At 44.0% G+C, this 18394-nt stretch overlaps 1 protein-coding gene across 9 annotated transcripts in view; it reads left to right on the plus strand.

Moving 5' to 3' along the window:
• dock6 (dedicator of cytokinesis 6) overlaps positions 1–18394 on the plus strand; it is a 209916-nt gene that overhangs the window by 49792 nt on the left and 141730 nt on the right. For all 9 annotated transcript variants that reach the window (XM_080216640.1, XM_080216633.1, XM_080216635.1 and 6 more), the window contains exon 2: positions 11354–11444. In XM_080216640.1, the coding sequence (XP_080072766.1) occupies positions 11354–11444 (91 nt within the window). The remainder of the gene's footprint in view (positions 1–11353; positions 11445–18394) is intronic.

Below are 18394 nucleotides of genomic sequence, written 5' to 3' on the forward strand. Positions count from 1 at the left end.
ATGCAATCTTCCACCCTGCTTTTATGAAACTTCCTGTAAAGGTTATTTCTTGCAAAAGGAAAGTTGTAGGAGTCCAAAATATTACCAACAGCAAAATATTATTATTTCTTGGATTTGCCTGACGGTGTTTCTTGACGTTAGGAGTTGGGTTTATCCGACACTGATTTTGCGTTTGCCACCGGTGACGCATGTTCCGAGTTGGCCTCAGCAGAATTTACAAAAGTTGGGGTAGCTGGTTGTTTTTCAGTGTGGGTGAGTGTGTGGATAGGTTTTTGGGAAGAACATAGGAACATAAGAAATAGAAGCAGGAGTAGGCCATCTAGCCCTTCGAGCCTGCCCCGCCATTCAATAAGATCATGGCTGATCTGTTGTGGCTCAGTTCCACTTTCCCGCCTTCTCCCCATAACCCTTAATCCCCTTGCCTATCAAAAACCCATCAACCCGCGTCTTAAACATATTTAGCGAGGCAGCCTCCACCACTTCAACGGGCAGAGAATTCCAGAGATTCACCACCCTTTGAGTGAAGAAGTTCCTCCTCAACTCCGTTCTAAACCGCCCCCTTTATCTTGAGGCTGTGCCCCCTAGTCCTACTGTCTTTTTTGAGCGGGAAGAGTCTCTCCACCTCTATCCTATCCATCCCATTCATCATCTTATACGTCTCAATGAGATCTCCCCTCATTCTTCTAAACTCTAACGAGTACAAGCCTAGTTTATTCAGCCTCTCCTCATAGCTCAACCCCCTCAACTCCGGTATCACATATATAGCAATGGTATTTGACTTTAGTAGTAAAAAGAGAAAATAATTTTATAAATTACAGTGCATGACATGACTTGTGGTAGTAATTAAGATATTAGACAATTAGCAATTCATTAATGAAATAAAATGAGAGCAGAAGAGAGATAAAAGAGTAATAGCCCAATAGTAATGGGCCACTAGTTCCATGTGACCTGTCAGGCATGGATAAAACAACAAGAACAATGCTAAAAACATTGCAATAAATCAGTGGAAATTGAATAGGGAACAAATTGAGGAACTTAAAGAACTCACAGGACATACTGCATCTTCACTCTATCAAGCTCAGGTGAAGTCAGTTCAGTTACCCATGGAGGAGAGCTTGCTCTGAAAATAGCACGTGGCGTCCTTTAAGGACTGCTGGAGGGGTAAGGGCAGACACTGACTACATCACTCAGAGTGTGCCCTGGCTGTCAAAACAAATGGTCACACAGACTCAGTCTCTTACTCCAGGATAGTCAGATCTCAAGCACAGGAATTTTGTTCAGAAGCGGAACACACATTGCACTCTTGTTTGTGGGCACTGTTGAAACATAGAAACGCTATGGTGCAGGAGGCCATTTGGCCCATTGAGCTTGCACCAGCAATAATCCTACCTAGCCCTGATCCCCTTAACCCCATGCAAATCCACCCAAAACTAACATCTTGGGACACTAACGGGGCAATTTAGCATGGTCACTCAACCTAACCTGCACATCTTTGGACTGTGGGAGGAAACTGGAGGACCTGGTGGAAACTCACGCAGACATGGAGAGAATGTGTAAACTCCATGTTCTATAAAACAAAGATCTATAAAACCAAGCATTTAAATTAATTTGATGGATATTTAAATTGCCTTTGTAGAAATCTAAATTATAACTATCAGACTGCTCACCAATATTGAATATGACTTGGGAGGCATTCAAAATTAACACAAAATCTGCCGTACAAGTGACCCAAGGCCGGGAATTGAACCTGAGTCTGTGGCGCTGTGAGGCAGCAGTGCTAACCATTGTGCAGGCAAGGGCCCTACTGATTCACACCATGTGCATTCTCTCCTCCTCCTCTCCTGGGCTCTTTGTGGCACTATTCTGAAGAAGAACAGAGAAGTTATCCCTGATGTCTGTGCCAATATTTATCTATCAATGAATTTTTTATTTTATAAAGGATGATTGTCTGGTTATCGTACAGCTATTTGTGGGAGCGTTCTATGCTGAAATAAACTTGGTGCATTTCTTATACAGTGGTTACACTTCAAAGATAGCTCAATGGATGTGAAGTGCTTTGGGATGATCTGAGGCTATGAAATTTGATTTGATTTATTATTGTCACATGTCTTTGTATACAGTGAAAAGTATTATTTGCGTGCTATTCAGACAAAGCATACTGTACATAGAGAAGGAAAGGAGAGGGTGCAGAATGTAGTGTTACAGTCATAGCTGGGTTGTAGAGAAAGCTCAACTTAGTATAATGTAAGTCCGTTCAAAAGTCTGGCAACAGGGAAGAAGCTGTTCTTGAGTCAGTTAGTACATGTTCTCAGGCTTTTGTATCTTTTTCCTGACAGAGCAAGGTGGAAGAGAGTATGTCCAGAGTGCGTGGGGTCCTTGATTATGCTAACTGCCTTCCCGAGCAGTAGACAGAGTCAATGGATGGTTTGCGTGATGGGCTGGGGTTTATTCACGAACTGTTATAGTTTCTTGTGGTTTTGGACAGAGCAGGAGCCATACCAAGCTGTGATAAAAAACACACGCTCAATATAAAAACACGCTTAATATAAAGAAGGATAGCAAGAGTTTTTATAAATATATAAAAAGGAAGAGGCTGGCTAGGGTGAACGTTGGACCCTTAGAGGATGAGAGGGGGGAATTAGTGGTAGGGGATGGGGAAATGGCTGAGGCCTTGAATAACTTTTTTGTTTCGGTCTTCACGGAGGAGGACGTGAATAATTTGCCGGGTGTTAGCGATGAAAAGATGGTAGGAGTGGAGGGCCTGAATGACATTATTGTTACTAGAGAGGCAGTGCTCGACAGACTGGAGGGACTGATTGTGGACAAGTCCCCAGGACCGGATGGAATGCATTCAAGGGTTCTGAAAGAAATGGCAGAGGTGATAGTGGATTCCGGGGAAGTGCCGGAAGATTGGAAAATGGCTAATGTTACGCCGTTGTTTAAGAAGGGTGGCAGGCAAAAGGCAGGGAATTATAGGCCGGTTAATTTAACGTTTGTTGTAGGTAAAATGTTAGAATCCGTGATCAAGGAGAAAATAGCGAGGCATCTTGAGGAGAATTGTTTGATAGAGCAGACGCAGCACGGTTTCTTTAAGGGGAAGTCATGTCTGACGAATTTCTTGGAGTTCTATGAGGATGTGTCTAGGGCGGTGGATAGAGGAGAGCCGGTGGATGTGGTGTTTCTTGATTTTCAGAAAGCGTTTGATAAGGTGCCTCACAAGAGGTTATTACAGAAGGTCAGGGGGCATGGAATTGGGGGTAGGGTGTTAGCGTGGATAGAGGATTGGTTGTCAAATAGGAGGCAGAGAGTGGGGGTTAATGGGTGCTATTTGGATTGGCGGATGGTGACTAGTGGAGTGCCCCAGGGGTCGGTGCTGGGGCCTCAGCTATTTACCATTTATATAGATGATCTGGAGGAGGGAACCGAGTGTATGGTGTCAAAATTTGCTGATGACACCAAGATTGGTGGAACGGCAAATTGTGTGGAGGGTGTGGAGAGTCTGCAGAAGGATCTAGATAGGCTGGGCGAATGGGCCAGGAACTGGCAAATGGAATTTAATGTTGGCAAATGTGAGGTTGTCCACTTTGGTAGGAATAATGGTAGGAAGGACTGTTACTTACATGGCGAAAAACTGCAGCAGGCGACGGTGCAGAGGGACCTCGGGGTCCTTGTGCATGAGTTGCAAAAACCCAGCCTGCAGGTGCAGCAGGTGGTCAGGAAGGCAAATGGGATGCTGGCCTTCATAGCGAGGGGGATTGAATATAAAAGTAGGGAGGTCTTGCTGCAGCTGGGTAGGGCGCTGGTGAGGCCGCAGCTGGAGTACTGTGTGCAGTTTTGGTTGCCGCACTTACGCAAGGATATTCTGGCCTTGGAGGGAGTGCAGGGGAGGTTTACTAGGCTGATACCGGAGTTGAGGGTGTTGAACTATGAGGAGAGGCTGAATAAACTAGGCTTGTACTCATTAGAGTTTAGAAGAATGAGGGGAGATCTCATTGAGACATATAAGATGATGAATGGGATGGATAGGATAGAGGTGGAGAGGCTCTTCCTGCTCAGAAAGGACAGTAGGACTAGAGGGCACAGGCTCAAGATAAAGAGGGGGCGGTTTACAACGGAGTTGAGGAGGAACTTCTTCACTCAAAAGGTGGTGAATCTCTGGAATTCTCTGCCCGTTGAAGTGGTGGAGGCTGCCTCGCTCAATACTTTTAAGACGCGGGTTGATAGGTTTTTGATAGGCAAGGGGATTAAGGGTTATGGGGAGAGGGCGGGAATGTGGAACTGAGCCACGACAGATCAGCCATGATCTTATTGAATGGCAGGGCAGGCTCGAAGGGCTAGATGGCCTACTCCTGCTCCTATTTCTTATGTTCTTATGATACAACCAGAAAAATGGCTTTCTATGGTGCATCTGTAAAAATTGGTGAGAGTCATAGTAGACGTACCAAATTTGCTTAGCCTCCTGAGAAAGTAGAGGCATTGGTGGGCTTTCTTAACTGTAGCATCGGCGTGGAGGGACCTGGACAGGTTGTTGGTGATCCGAACACCTAGAAACTTGAAGACTTCAACCATTTCCATTCCATCCCCATTGATATAGACAGGTACTCTATGTAAATGGAATTTTATCACAGCACTATGTCATAACTTTACCAACTCGTCTGTCTGTTGTCTAAAGCATATGCCTCGGTCAGAATTAACTGATCTGGTCATAATCTTATTGCTGTCGTTGAGAGATTGCTATGAATAAATTGGTTCCTCCATTTTCCTGCATTACAACAATGCCTACATTCCAAAATGGTTGTCTGTAAAGCACCTTGGGACCCCCTGAGGTTGTGATATCTGCTCTACAAATGCAGTGTTGTGTTTTCTCTCTTGGTGCCAATACAATTGCAAGTTCTTTCTTTACTGGGGACAGGTACTGAGTTGGGCCTTGTCCAGCTGCTGCAGTATTGAAACGCACCTTCCTGTCCCATGTCTGTACAGCATAAAGAGGAGCATGTAGGATTTTCATCACCATTTCCTGGGGAATCCTGTTCAAAAATATCGATTCATTCTCCATGTGGTGTTTCTGTTTGTATTGCTTACATCTTCTCCTGGATTATTTAAGGTCAACGTGACACTATCAAAGGAAAACCGCAGGAATATCAGAGGGCTAACTTGGTTAATGGTCTATTCTAAAGTTGTAGATTTTTAAAAAAAATAATGATTGAAGTACTGAGGATATGTCCCCAGTGTCTTATCGCTATTGAAGATTTTTCAGTAGGTGCTGTTTGAGGGGTCGATTCCACACTGCCACTGACAATTATTAAAAGTAAATGGACAAGATGGAAAAGTCAAATTCAAGACGGCTTGTTTAATGTTTGCTCTCCATTAAGTGTTTAAAAACCATTGTAATATCGGTACAAAGTATACAGATTTCCTCCCACAGTCCAAAGGTGTGCAGGGTAGGTGGATTGGCCATGGTAAATTACCTCTTATTGTCTGGAAAGATATGCAAATTATGTAGATTGGCCATGCTAAATTGCCACTTAGTGTCCAAAGATGTGCAGGTTAGATGGATTGGCCATGCTAATTTGCCCCTTTGTGTCCAAAGATGTGCAGGTTAGACAGATTAGCCATGGTAAATGTGCGGGGTGAAGGGGTTAAGGCAGGGAATGGGCCTGGCCAAGATACTCTGTCAGAGAGTCAGTGCAGACTTGATGGGCTGAATGGCCTCCTTCTGCACTGTAGGGATTGTTTGGTCACTGTTGAAGCGCAGATGAGGAATCACACCGGGTAGAAGTATGAGGGAGGGGCTGGTGCCTTTCGAGAAGAGAGGAAGAAAACTTCAAAGAATTGCAAAATGAAAAGTCTGCCACAAAGGTGGCTATTGTATGCTTTTGACTCACTCAGATCTGGTAATCCTCTGTAATTACAATTTTTAAAGCAGACCAATTATGACGAGAGTTTTGGACAACCATGTTCTTGTTTCAATGGCGGCTTTGTCATTGGACCTGGCAGCAGAGTCCCTCATCACTAACAAACCCACATTAGTTAGTGCTCAAAATACAACATCAATTATACGGCACCTAATTACACATGGTTCTGCAACTTGAAATGACAGTTGTAATAACCCCAGGCACTGTCATCTTGGATCCTTTAAAATCTTCTGGCACACCTCTAATTTGTGTAATTGCATACAAGTCGAATGAAGCAGAGCAGTTGGACTCGGTCTTATTCAAAACCGGAGATATTCAAATACAGGAACTCATCATAAAAATGAGGTAGCTTCAATGACGGCTCGTTTCGGAGTAAAGCATTTCTTATTCAGTGTTTAGTTCTCCTTTCAAAGTCTCATCAGCTATTTCCTGTAGAACTGGATTTGAGTGCCTCAGTCCCCTGGTTTCCTTTGTGTATCCTGTTCTCACCTACTGGCTCACTAAAGAAGAATTGCATTTTTCTCCAGAGTGACTTGTTTAGTTGTTTTATATTCAGTTGATTGGCACAGTCATTTGTCAGTAAAAGTGAGGTGAACAAAGCCCAGTCCATCACTCAAACCAGCCTCCCACCCGTTGACACTGTCTACACTTCCTGCTGCCTTGGAACAACAGCCTGCATAACTAAGAACCCCACACACCTCTCTGCCGCCTTCTTCCGTCAGGAAAAAGATACAAAAGTCTGAGGACCTATAGCAAGCGACTTGAGAACAGCTTCTTCCCTGCTGCCATCAGACTTTTGAATGGACCTACCTTGTATTAAGTTAATTGTTCTCTACACCCTAGCTACAACTGTAACACTACATTGTCCACTCTATCCTTCTCTATGAATGGTATGCTTTGTCTGTATAGCATGCAAGAAACAATACTTTTCACTGTATACCAATACATGTGACAATAATAAATCAAATCAAATGCCTGGGATCACTTTTAGTATGGAGCCAATTTTGTGTCTGAGTCAGTTAGCTGTGTCATTCTTTTGCTCATTTTCATCCCAACTCTCATGAAGTTGATGACTGTTGTTCAGATAACGTTGGGTGAGATCCTTCCCTCCTCAGTATCTTGCCGTTCATTTTGGTTGAATCTCGGCAGTGAGTGACAGCAAACCATTCCCCTAAATTTAAAGCTTATTTATTCGTAGCACTGCAATGAAGTTACTGTGAAAATCCCCTAGTTGCCACACTCCGGCCCCTGTTCGGGTACACTGAGGGAGAATTTAGCATGGCTAATGCACCTAACCACTACATCTGTCACACATGATCAATATCCAATGTCCACAGGCATTTCAACAAGGTTAGTGAATAGTAGTTGGAAAACTGGAGAAGTTCCTCCTGTGCCACTTGCCTTCCTAGCCCACTGAGAACACATTTCAATCCACCACCGTTGCACAGACCAGCAATTGAACATCTGAGATTTGGTGATATGTATGACACTGTGGTTCCATTACCAGTTGCATTCAATTCCAGTCTTGGGTAACTTTGTGTGGAGCTTGCACGTTCGCCCTGTGTCAGCATGGGTTTTCTCCGGGTGCTCCGGTTTCTTCCCAGACTCCAAATATGTGCAGTTTAGGAGACTGACCTTGCTAAATTGCCCCTTAGTGTCCAAAGGTGTGTAGGTTAGGTGGATTGGCCATACTAAATTGCATCTTAATCTCCAGAGATGTGTAGATTAGGTGGATTGACCATGCTAAATTGATCCTTAGCATCCAAAGCTGTGTAGGTTAGATGGATTGGCCATGCTAAATTGACCCTTAGCATTAGCGGGATTAGTAGGCTACATTTGTGGGTTTATGAGGATGGGGTTATTGCTGGTGTCAGCTTGATGGGCTGAATAGCCTCCTTCTGCACTGCAGGGATTCTATGATTCTAAAGTGGCCAGCTTAGCAGCACAGGTGTGGCTGCCAGTATCTATCTGGAAATGGGCCCAAACACACAGCATTAACACTGAAATGAAGTGGACTGTGTCCATGGAGGGATTTACGTTCAAGGATCTTGAAATTAATATGGTAGTAAGTGAAAATGGTAAAATTATAACCAATACCTCAGATACGAGGCAGTTTCATTTGGTGGAGGTTCTTATCGCAGAACAGTTTGCAGAGAAGTTAAGTAGTTGAGGAAGCTGTTTTGGCAGACTTTGAACTTAATTGGGCTGTTTGTTTACATGCTGAATGCCTGACTTGCCCTCAACATTTGAGGGGCGTGGAAATAGCGATTCCCTGTGTACGTGCTCCTGATACCAATTATCAGCCACCAAGGCTTCCTTACTGGGCTACCAACTGCCACAAGCCAGAAATTAGAATGTAGACAGCACCTGGAGTGAATCTTCTCAACCGCTTCTGCATTGTCACCGCACACTTCTTAACCCGTCAGGGATTATTGCAAATGACTGGCTTCTGTCCTTACGATGGCCCCATGTGAATTGTCAGAAAGGCTGAACTCTTTATTTATATGCCAGGGTGCCAGAGAGATGGGAAGACATTTTTACCCGTTGAATGAGAAATTATTGCTCAATTCCTTTTTAAAGTACATCATATTGTTGTCAGTCAAAATGAAAGTGGCTATGTTCTGCCATTGGTAGTATTTTAAATACAAATCAGTCCATTTAACCTGGAGCTATTTGCCAGTGGCATGGTGGCGCAGTGGTTAGCACCACTGCCTCACAGCGCCAGGGTACCAGGTTCAATTCCTGGCTTGGGTCACGGCCTGTGTGGAGTCAGCATGTTCTCTCCGTATCTGCGTGGGTTTCCTCCAGGTGCTCTGATTTCCTCCCAAAGTCCGAAAGACATGCTAGTTAAGTGTATTTGCCATGCTAAATTCTCCCTCAGTGGATTTTCACAGTAACTTCATTGCTGTGTTTATGTAAGCATATTTGTGACTAATAAATTAACAAGCTTTAACTTTAAGCTGTGGACTTGGCAAGTTACGCCTTCAGTGAAAAGTGGAAGTGGACAAAATACTGGCTGTTTCATTGGAGCGGCACGGCGGCACAGTGGTTAGCACTGCTGCCTCATAGCGCCAGGGACCTGGATTCAGTTCCTGGCTTGGGTCACTAATAAATAGGCTTTTTTTTATGGGTGTGGACATATATGACATGTAATTGTGCTGAGATACAGGTATTTTTGTTTTGTTAAGATATTGTTGGAGGGAACAGTCACCACTTCCAGTCAGTCAAGCCTGCTGGCTAATGTAAGTTGATTTTTATTTAGGAAGGCAGGCTCAAAGTTTAGGTGCACCACAGAATCTGCTGGCGTCTACTGTCAAGGCTTATAATAAAAGAATAACTATGTTGGCATGGTACTGGCGGGCTGTTGGCATCCACTGAACTGTCATCCGACAAGTTACAGCAACTTCACAAGGAGGAAGATTGGAAGAAAGAAAGAAAAAATGGCAGTGTAAGACAGGTGCTTAATTGCATACACCACTCAAATGTAGATGTTGGTTCCGCATGAAAGGGTACCAAGTTAAAATTTATTTATTAGCCACAGGTTGGCTTACATTAACACTGCAATGAAGTTACTATGAAAATGGCTTAGTCGCCACACTCCTGCACATGTTCGGGGACACTGAGGGAGAATTTAGCATAGCCAATGCACCTAACCAGTACGTCTTTCAGACTGTGGGAGGAATCCAGAGCACCTGGAGGAAACCCACGCAGACATGGGGAGAACGTGCAAACTCCCCACAGACAGTGACACAAGCCAGGAATCGAACCCAGGTCCCTGGAGCTGTGAAGCAGCAGCACTAACGACGGTGCTACCGTGCCGCCCACTGATGGAGGACCCCAACACATCTGTGTAAAAGGTGAGACTGAAGCATTCGCAACAATCTTCAGCCAGATGTGTCAAGTGGATGATCCATCTTGGTCTCCTCTGGTGTCAGACTTCAGCCAATTTGATTCATCAATGTGATATCGAAAAACAGCTGAAGGCACTGGATATTGCAAAGGCTATGGACCCTGACAATGTTTCAGTAATTGTCCTGGAGACTTGTGCTCCAGAATGTGTCGCACCCCTAACCAAGCTGTTCCAGTATAGTCAAAACACTGGCATCTACCCGACAATGTGGAAAATTGCCCGGTATGCCCTGTACACAAGAAATTAAAGTCCAACCCGACCAATTACTGCCCCTTTAGTCTACTCTCAATCACCAGTAAAGTGATGAAAGAAGTCTTCAGCACTATCAAATGACACTTGCTCAGCAATAATCTAGGGACTTTTCACAGTAACTTCATTGCAGTGTTAACGTAAACTTTACTTGTGACTAACAACTAAACTTTAACCTGCTCATGGACACTAAGTTTGAGTTCAACCAGGGTCAAGATTCTCATTAATCTTTTCTGCACCATTTCTAATGCCCTCTCATCCTTCCTAAAGTGTACCATCCAGAACTAGATTTGACTTTAAGTTGAGGCTGAACCAGTGTTCTATATATAAACCACAACATCCTTACATTTAATAAAACTTAGGATGCTGCATGCTTTGTTAATTACGCTCCCAACCTGTCTTGGCACCATTAATGATTTATGGATATATACATGCAGAGTCCAATTACCCCTTGTAGAATAGTATCCTATAATTTATATTGTGATAATTTGATCTCTACGTGGCTGTAGATTTACTGAGCTTAGTACATGGAATTTAACAACAGCTACAGGCCATTTGGCCCAACTGGTCTACGTCAGCGTTTATGTTTCAATCAGTGTCTTGGGAGGAGAAAGATAAGGGAACGTGTGGCACAGTAGTGAGCACTGCTCCCTTATAACGCCAGGGACCCGGGTTCAATCTTGGCCTTGGGTGATTGTGTGGAGTCTGCACGTTCTCCCATGTGTATTCTGCGTGGGTTTCCTCCGGGTGCTCCAGTTTCCTCCCACAGTCCGAAGATGGAGTGGTAGATTGGCCATGCTAAATTGCTCCTTAACATCCCAAGATGTGTAGGTTAGGGGGATTAGCAGGGTAAATATGTGGGGTTATGGGGATAGGGTCAGGGTGGGATAGTTGTCGATGTAGGCTCGATGGGCTGAATGGCCTGCTTCTGCCGCTGAGATTCTATAAGTGAGTTCTTCTAACTGCTACACTTCCTTAGTGCAGCACTACACCCAGTGTAGGGGAAGATGCATGAATGTGGATCATGACCCTGTTCTTAAGGATTGGACTACTGCAGAGGCCTTTGAGTAGTGCTAAGTAATGTGCCTATAATATCGGAGAAGGGAGAGGCCTTCACAAAGAGCTTTCTATTAGTGTGGCTTCATGTCAGAAGTTTTAGTGATCATCTTAGAGAGCTTTAATCCCGGGTATTGGCTCACTGAGTTCTGACCTTGTCATGTGGGCACAAAGCCAGGTTCTCATGGTTGTGAAATTATTTGAATTGTGTTTCCCTTTGCAGGACCGTGGCAGCTGAAGTCAGAAAGCAAGTGTCCAGCCAATATAGCAGCTCACCACAGCTATCCAAGAAACGCAGCGGCTCCCATCAGTTGGTGAGTGTACAGCTGTTCCCACATGATGCTGAGATTGTGCCAGATTGTTGTATGGGAGGAAAAGAAAAAGCTAAGAGTCAGCTGTGCCAATAGGAAAATGTAACAGTACAAGGAGCTAACTGCTAGAGTAGCAGCAATCCACATTCAGAAACTGGAATTAAGATTCACTCATAAGAGCATTATTCATAAACTAACTGCATCTTCAATTGTGTGTGTTTGTGCATGTATACATGTACATGAAAGGTGTATATATGAAGGGTTTCTCGTATGATTAATTTGTGTGAACCAATACATTTACGTCAGTGGGTTAGTCTAAATACTACATTCTTGCTGAAACCACTACTTGAACTTAGCCTGATGCCCAGCAGATTTTGCACAGGATTCACATTGATGATTTATTTTTTTTTCACTCCTCCTGTGATGATTTCTCTTCCTCTCCGTGTGTTCCTTTATAACAGAGCCTTCCTCAAGTCAGTCAAGTCTCACAACATCAGGTTAAAGTCCAACAGGTTTATTTGGGATCACAAGCTTTTGGAAAGCTGCTCCTTCATCACACTCAAAGCTCGTGATTCCATATAAACCTGTTGGACTTTAACCTGATGTTGTGAGGCTTCTTACTTTGCCCACCCCAGTCCAACGCCAGCGTCTCCGCATCAAATCAGTTGAGTCAGTAATGCAACAATTAACATGAATGAGTTTATCATTTAGTGCTGACTAGGCTTAAGAGCCTTTAGTGTTGCTTGGTATGGAGGGTATTAGCTATGAGGAGAGATTGAATAAAACTGGGATTGTTCTCCCTGGAAAGACGGAGGCTGAGGGGCGACCCGATAAAAGTCTATAAAATTATGAGAGGTACAGATAGGATGAACAGTTGGAAGCTTTTTCCCAGGGCAGAAGTGACAATTACAAGGGAGCACAAGTTCAAGATAAGAGAGGAAAAGGCTCAGTGGAAATGAGCGGGGCGAAGTTTTTTTTCGCACAGAGGGTGGTGGGGGCCTGGAATGCCTGCCAAGTGAGGTGGTTGAAGCAGGTAGGTTAGCCACATTTAAGACCTATCTTGATATGAACAAACAGGGAATAGAGGGAAATAAGCAATTGGTTTAGATAGGTAAAGGTTTAGATAGGTAAAAGTGATCGGCACCGGCTTGGAGGGCAGAAGGGCCTATTTCTGTGTTGTACTGTTCTTTGTTCTTTGTTTTCAGAACATAAGAACTTGAAGCAGGAGTAGGCCATCTGGCCCCTTGAGCCTGCTCCGCCATTCAATAAGATCATGGCTGATCGATTCGTAAGGAGAAGAGACAGTTTTGGACTGCAGATCCATGTCCACAAGGGTTAAGCCTGCCTGCACTCTCTTCCCTTAAGAGCCTTAGTACCGGCATACAGACAGGGTTTTTGTCCCATCCGTTTTGGTTAGATTTTTTTGATCCCAGGTCCCAGAGGTGAAAAGTCAGTGGGCAACCCATTATACACTCCCCCCACCCTGGTCCCCGCTGCATTTTTATTGCCCTCACTGCTCGGTTTGCTTTGGAGAAGAATGGAGGTTTTGTTACATTCCATCATGGCCTAAGAATGATTCTCCAGGACCCTGGGCCACTGTACTAACATTAGGTTGCAAAAACCTTTGTGTAATTTGGCAGGAAACAGTGAATTCCAGACAGTGAGTGTTTTGTTGCCTGTTTTCATGTTTGTTTTCTTGAAGCTGGACAGAAATAAAATCTTGACTCCGTTGTTCTGCCACTGACGTGCTTTAAGCTTGACCTGTTTTCCCACTGCTCTCATCACACGCAGTGCAATTTTCTATTTTATTGTTGCTGCATTGCATTCCAGGGTGGGACTAATTGTGTCCAGAAAGATCCAGAAAGAATTCAGGCGAGCTCTGAATTTGTAAATAACGGCCTTTTCACACAATTTTGAGAAGTGTGAGCTAATGAAGAATCTGCGTACTCAACAGACTGAGCAAGTCTGGCAGCATCTTCAAAGGTAGAAACACAGTGTTAACATGTTCGCTCTGTTTTTTCTATCTCCACAGATGCTGCCAGTCCTGCTGAGTTTTTCCAGCACTTCCTGTTTTTATTTCAGATCTCCAACATCCACAGTATTTATCTTTTGCTCCTATACTGGAGTACGCAGATAAAAGTTTGAGACTGGAAAGATTCCTTTGAAGTTGAACATTCTCGTCTATAGCTCTTGAACTGTGTCTGTGGAAGTTAGCCGCCAAGGCATAGCTCTCCAGCTGATTAAGTTCCAGTTCGTGAGTTTATCATTTACCATGTGGCCCTTGGTTTTTTCCCTGAGTATCGATGGAAAGTGTCCTTTGCTGCTCAGGCTTAATTCTCTGATGGAGCTTTTGAGGGAGGTTAGGAGCTGGCAATGAGCTGCATCATTTGCTCACTTTGAGTCTTACTCAAGAGGTAAAATCGTCTCGTTCAGGTCATGTGTGCAAATAGCAACTGGGCCGGATGTGGGCAGCAGATACTGATGAATAGGTTTACAGTGTGGTTTCTGAAGGAAGCCATCAAACCACAAGCTGCATTTTTTCCTTCATTTTTAGGATGTGGGTGTCGCTCGTAAGACCAGCTTTTATTACCCATCCGTTATTGTTATCGAGAAAGTGGTGGTAAACCACTCAAATACTGTTGTGAAGGTACTCCCATCGCGTCATTAGATATTTTGACTAACAACGCTGAAAAACAGAAGTCTGTTCCTGAACCAGGATAGTGTGCGACCTGGAGAGAAACTTGCAAGTGACGGTTTTTCCCTGAGCCGGCTGCCTTTGTTCTGGGCAATAAGATCTGAGAGCAGGATTTGTTGTGATTGAAAAATCCCGCTCACCCCAAAATTGGAAAATCCTGCCCTATTATTCTTATTGCCTAGGACAAATGCAGCTGGCTCAAGGAAACATCATCACTTGCGAGTTTCCCTCCATGTTGCACACTATCCTGTCTTAGAAATATACTTCTGTTTCTCATGGACCTTTACATGGTCTGCCCTCGGCCTGCTACAATTTGGGCAACACAGTGGTTAGCGTTGCTGTCTCACAGCACCAGGTCCCAGTTTTGATTCCCGGCTTGGGTGGAGTTTGCACATTCTCCCCGTGTTTGCCTGGGTTTCCTCCAGGGGCTCCCGTTTCCTCCAGGTGCTCCCATTTCCTCTCTCGGTCTGAAGGTGTGTGGGTTAGGTTGACTGGCTGTGCTAAATTGACCCTTGTTTCAGGGGGATTCGCAGGGTAAGTATGTGGGGTTGCGGGGATAGATTGAGATTGTTGTCAGTGCAGACTCGATGGGCTGAATGGCCGCCTCCTGTACTATAGCAATTCTATGATGAATTCCCATGGTGAATGGGATGGTAAAATTCCTCCAATAGGGTTTGGGAGGTGCTGTTCTTTAAAAAAGTCTATTTAATATTTTATTCTCATCAAGCTGATGCAAGTTAGGTAGCTGAGATATGTAACACTTTCCAGTTCGTGCTCAAAAGCCAAGGTGTTCTGAATAGTCTCATGCACCTAAACTAGACAGGTATTGCAAATGGTAAGCTAATGCTGTGCAGGAAATCCAGGCTCCAGTATCAGCATAAAACACTCCCAGGGCAGGTACAGCACAATTTTGATATGAGAAAGCTTCCTGTACACTGTCCCACCATCAGAGAAAGGGCAGGGTGTAATTTCCTCATTTCCTGAATCTGTAGCCTGCCATTGAATCATTAATTAGGGGAAGTTAGAGTGTGTAGATACACGAAACAGTGAATGCACAAAGCCACATCATAGATTCCCCACCGAGAAGCTCTGTAATAAGTCCTCGGAGGCAGAAGTCCCTTCACTAAAATCCTTTTATTCACAAGTCTGACAACAGCATACCGAGTGTTTTCAGTTAGCAGTCGACACTAGGAGTGCCAGAGGAACTGACACTCCTAGCTAAGTACAAAGTAAGAGGCTTCCTGATCAGCCCATCACTTTGTGTCCAATCAAATTAACTTAGGGATAACGCAAAAGGGACAGCTCCCTAAAAGGAGAGGAACTGCCTGAAACAAAAGGCAAAGTGGAAAGGAAAATTAAAACATCAAATTAACATGTGATTAAAGGGGTCAGTAATATGTCCCAGTCCCTGTGGCTGCACAGTGGGCAAGGAAGGCATCAACTGTGCCCTTGGACACCGCATGCTCCCTTTCCAGGGATACCCAACTGTGAATATAGCCACGGTGGAGGGGCAGACAGTCAGGTTGGATGACCCCTTCGATTGCCCACTGCTTGGCCCTGAAGATGGAATGCCTTGTCAGGTCCAGGAGCAGGTTTGCGAGGAGGTCCTCCTCCTTCCCCGTGCTCCCTCCGCACTGGGTGCCCTTAAATCAGGGGGTTCATATTCTCACAAACTAACAAAATATAAGGAGACATTAATAAACAGACTGAGATTGAATTGGAAATGAAGTTCTACACATAATTGTGTGAGAAAAATCAGAGGCCTCACGTTCCTTGGAAAATAAATGATCTGATTAAAGTCTTTGCAATCTGAGCAGTCAGTCAGGGTTTGAACTTGGCTACCCGGGCAGTGAAAGCCAATGTCAAAACCATCAGTCCTCAAATGATTATTGTAAAACTTAAGACTTTTAAATTATATTTAGCAAACAGGTAACTTGGAGAGTCCTATCACCAAATCCTGCACTTTGCAACCTCACCAATGGTGGCACTGTGTAGCAAACTCCAGGCTGTTGACTAAGCAACAATGGAGTAATGGCGATATAGAATAATATCATAGTACACAAGGGAACCATTCAGCTAGTCAAGCCAGTTCTCTGCAAGAGCAATTTAGTTAGATCCACTCCCTGGCCTTTTCTCTTCTTAGTCTTAGAATGGCAGATGGAGTCCAATTTAGATAAATGCGAGATGATGCATTTTGGTGGATTGAACCAGGGCAGGACTTACTCAGTTAATGGTAGGGCACTGGGGAGAGTTACAGAGCAAAGAGATCTAGGGGTACAGGTTCGTAGTTCCTTGAAAGTGGAGTTACAGGTGGACAGAGTCGCGAAGAAGGCATTCAGCATGCTTGATTTCATCGGTCAGAACGTTGAATACAGGAGTTGGGATGTCTTGCTGAAGTTGTACAAGACATTGGTAAGGCCACACTTAGAATACTGTGTACAGTTCTGGTCACCCTGTTACATAAAGGATATTATTAAACTAGCAAGAGTGCAGAAAAGATTTACTGAGATGTTACTCGACTTGATGGTTTGAGTTATAAGGAGAGGCTGCATAGACTGGGACTCTTTTTCTCTGGTGCGTTGAAGGCTGAGGAGTGATCTTATAGAGGTCTACAAAATAATGAAGGTCTTAGATCAGCTAGATAGTCATTTCTTTTCCCAAAGGTAGGGGAGTCTAAAACTAGAGGGCACAGGTTTAAGGTGAGAGAGGAGAGATACAAAAGAGTCCAGAGGGGCAATTTTTTCACACAGAGGGTAGTGAGTGTCTGGAACAAGCTGCAAGAAGTAGTAGTAGAGGCGGGTACGATTTTGTCTTTTAAAAAGCATTTTGACAGTTACATGGGTAAGTTGGGTATAGAGGGATATGGACCAAATGCGGGCAATTGGGACTAACTTAGGGGTTAAAAAAAAGAGCGGCATGGACAAGTTGGGCAGAAGGATCTGTTTCTAAACTGTAAACCTTTATGACTAGTCTTGGCAATTGTTTTTCCTGCAGGTGGTTATGCTATTCTCTATTTGAATTTAGAATTCAATCCCCCCCCCCCCCCCCCTTTCAAAGTGTCTTACAGATTGTATTCAGTTGTTACATTTACAAGAAAAGCTTTTGCTCGGGTTCAAGTCAAGGTGATGTGTAACTTAGAAGGGTGATGGAGTTGCAGGAAGGAGTGATGGTTGTAATCAACTTAAGCTGCTACAGTAAATCCTGTAGATTACATAAGTGGCTGCTACAGTGCGCTCGAGATTGAGTCCAGCGCAGGGACTAATCAAATTAAAAGCAAATTACGCGAATGTAACAAAACCAGAAAATGCTGGAAAATCATAGAATCCTTACAGTGCCAAAGCAAGCCAGTTGGCCCATAAAGTCTGCACTGACTCTCCAACAGAGCAAAAGGTCTTGAATGTAGCCTAATTCATCACGCAAACCAGCCTCCCATTCATTTACCCTGTCTATACTTCTCACTGCCTTGGAAAAGCAATCAGCATAATTAAGGACCTTACATACCCCGGATATAATCCCTTCAACCTTTTTCCATCAGGAAAAAGACAAAAGTCCAAGGTCACGTACCATCTGACTCAAGAACAGCTTCTTCTCTGCTGCCATCAGACTTTTGAATGGACCAGCTTGCTATAAGTTGATCTTTCTCTACACCCTAGCTATGTCTGTAACACTACATTCTGCACTCTCCTTCTTTATGAACAGTATGCTTTGTGTAGCACACAAGAAACAATACTTATAGTAACAATAACTTTTCACTGTACACTAATACATGTGACAATAATAAATCAAATCACCCAGACCCTCCCTGTAAACCCAAGTATTTACCCCCAACTAATACACATCTTGGGACACTAAGAGGCAATTTAGTATGGCCAGTCAACCTAACCTGTACATCTTCGGAGTGTGGATGGAAACGGGAGCGCTCAGAGGAAACCCATGCAGACACGGGGAGAACATGCAAACTCCACACAATCACGCAAAGCTGGAATTGAAACTGGGTCCCTGGTGCTGTGAGGCAGCAGTGCTAACCACTGTGCCACCATAATGCAGGCCTGACAGCATCTGTGGAGAGACAACAGAGCTGATGTTTCATGTCTGGATTATCCTTTGTCAGAGTACTGATCAAGTTGTTTGCCCACAATAATGCATTCTAGGCATTCAAACTGTTGAACCTGCTCCACTGTGTAATTAATGGCTGATCTGTATCATCTCCATCTAACTACCTTAGTTCTGTAAACCTTAGTACCACTGCGTGACAAAA

The sequence above is a fragment of the Carcharhinus amblyrhynchos genome, chromosome 33 (assembly GCF_965287045.1).
Source record: "Carcharhinus amblyrhynchos chromosome 33, sCarAmb.v2.hapA, whole genome shotgun sequence".
Taxonomy (NCBI): Eukaryota; Metazoa; Chordata; class Chondrichthyes; order Carcharhiniformes; family Carcharhinidae; genus Carcharhinus; species Carcharhinus amblyrhynchos.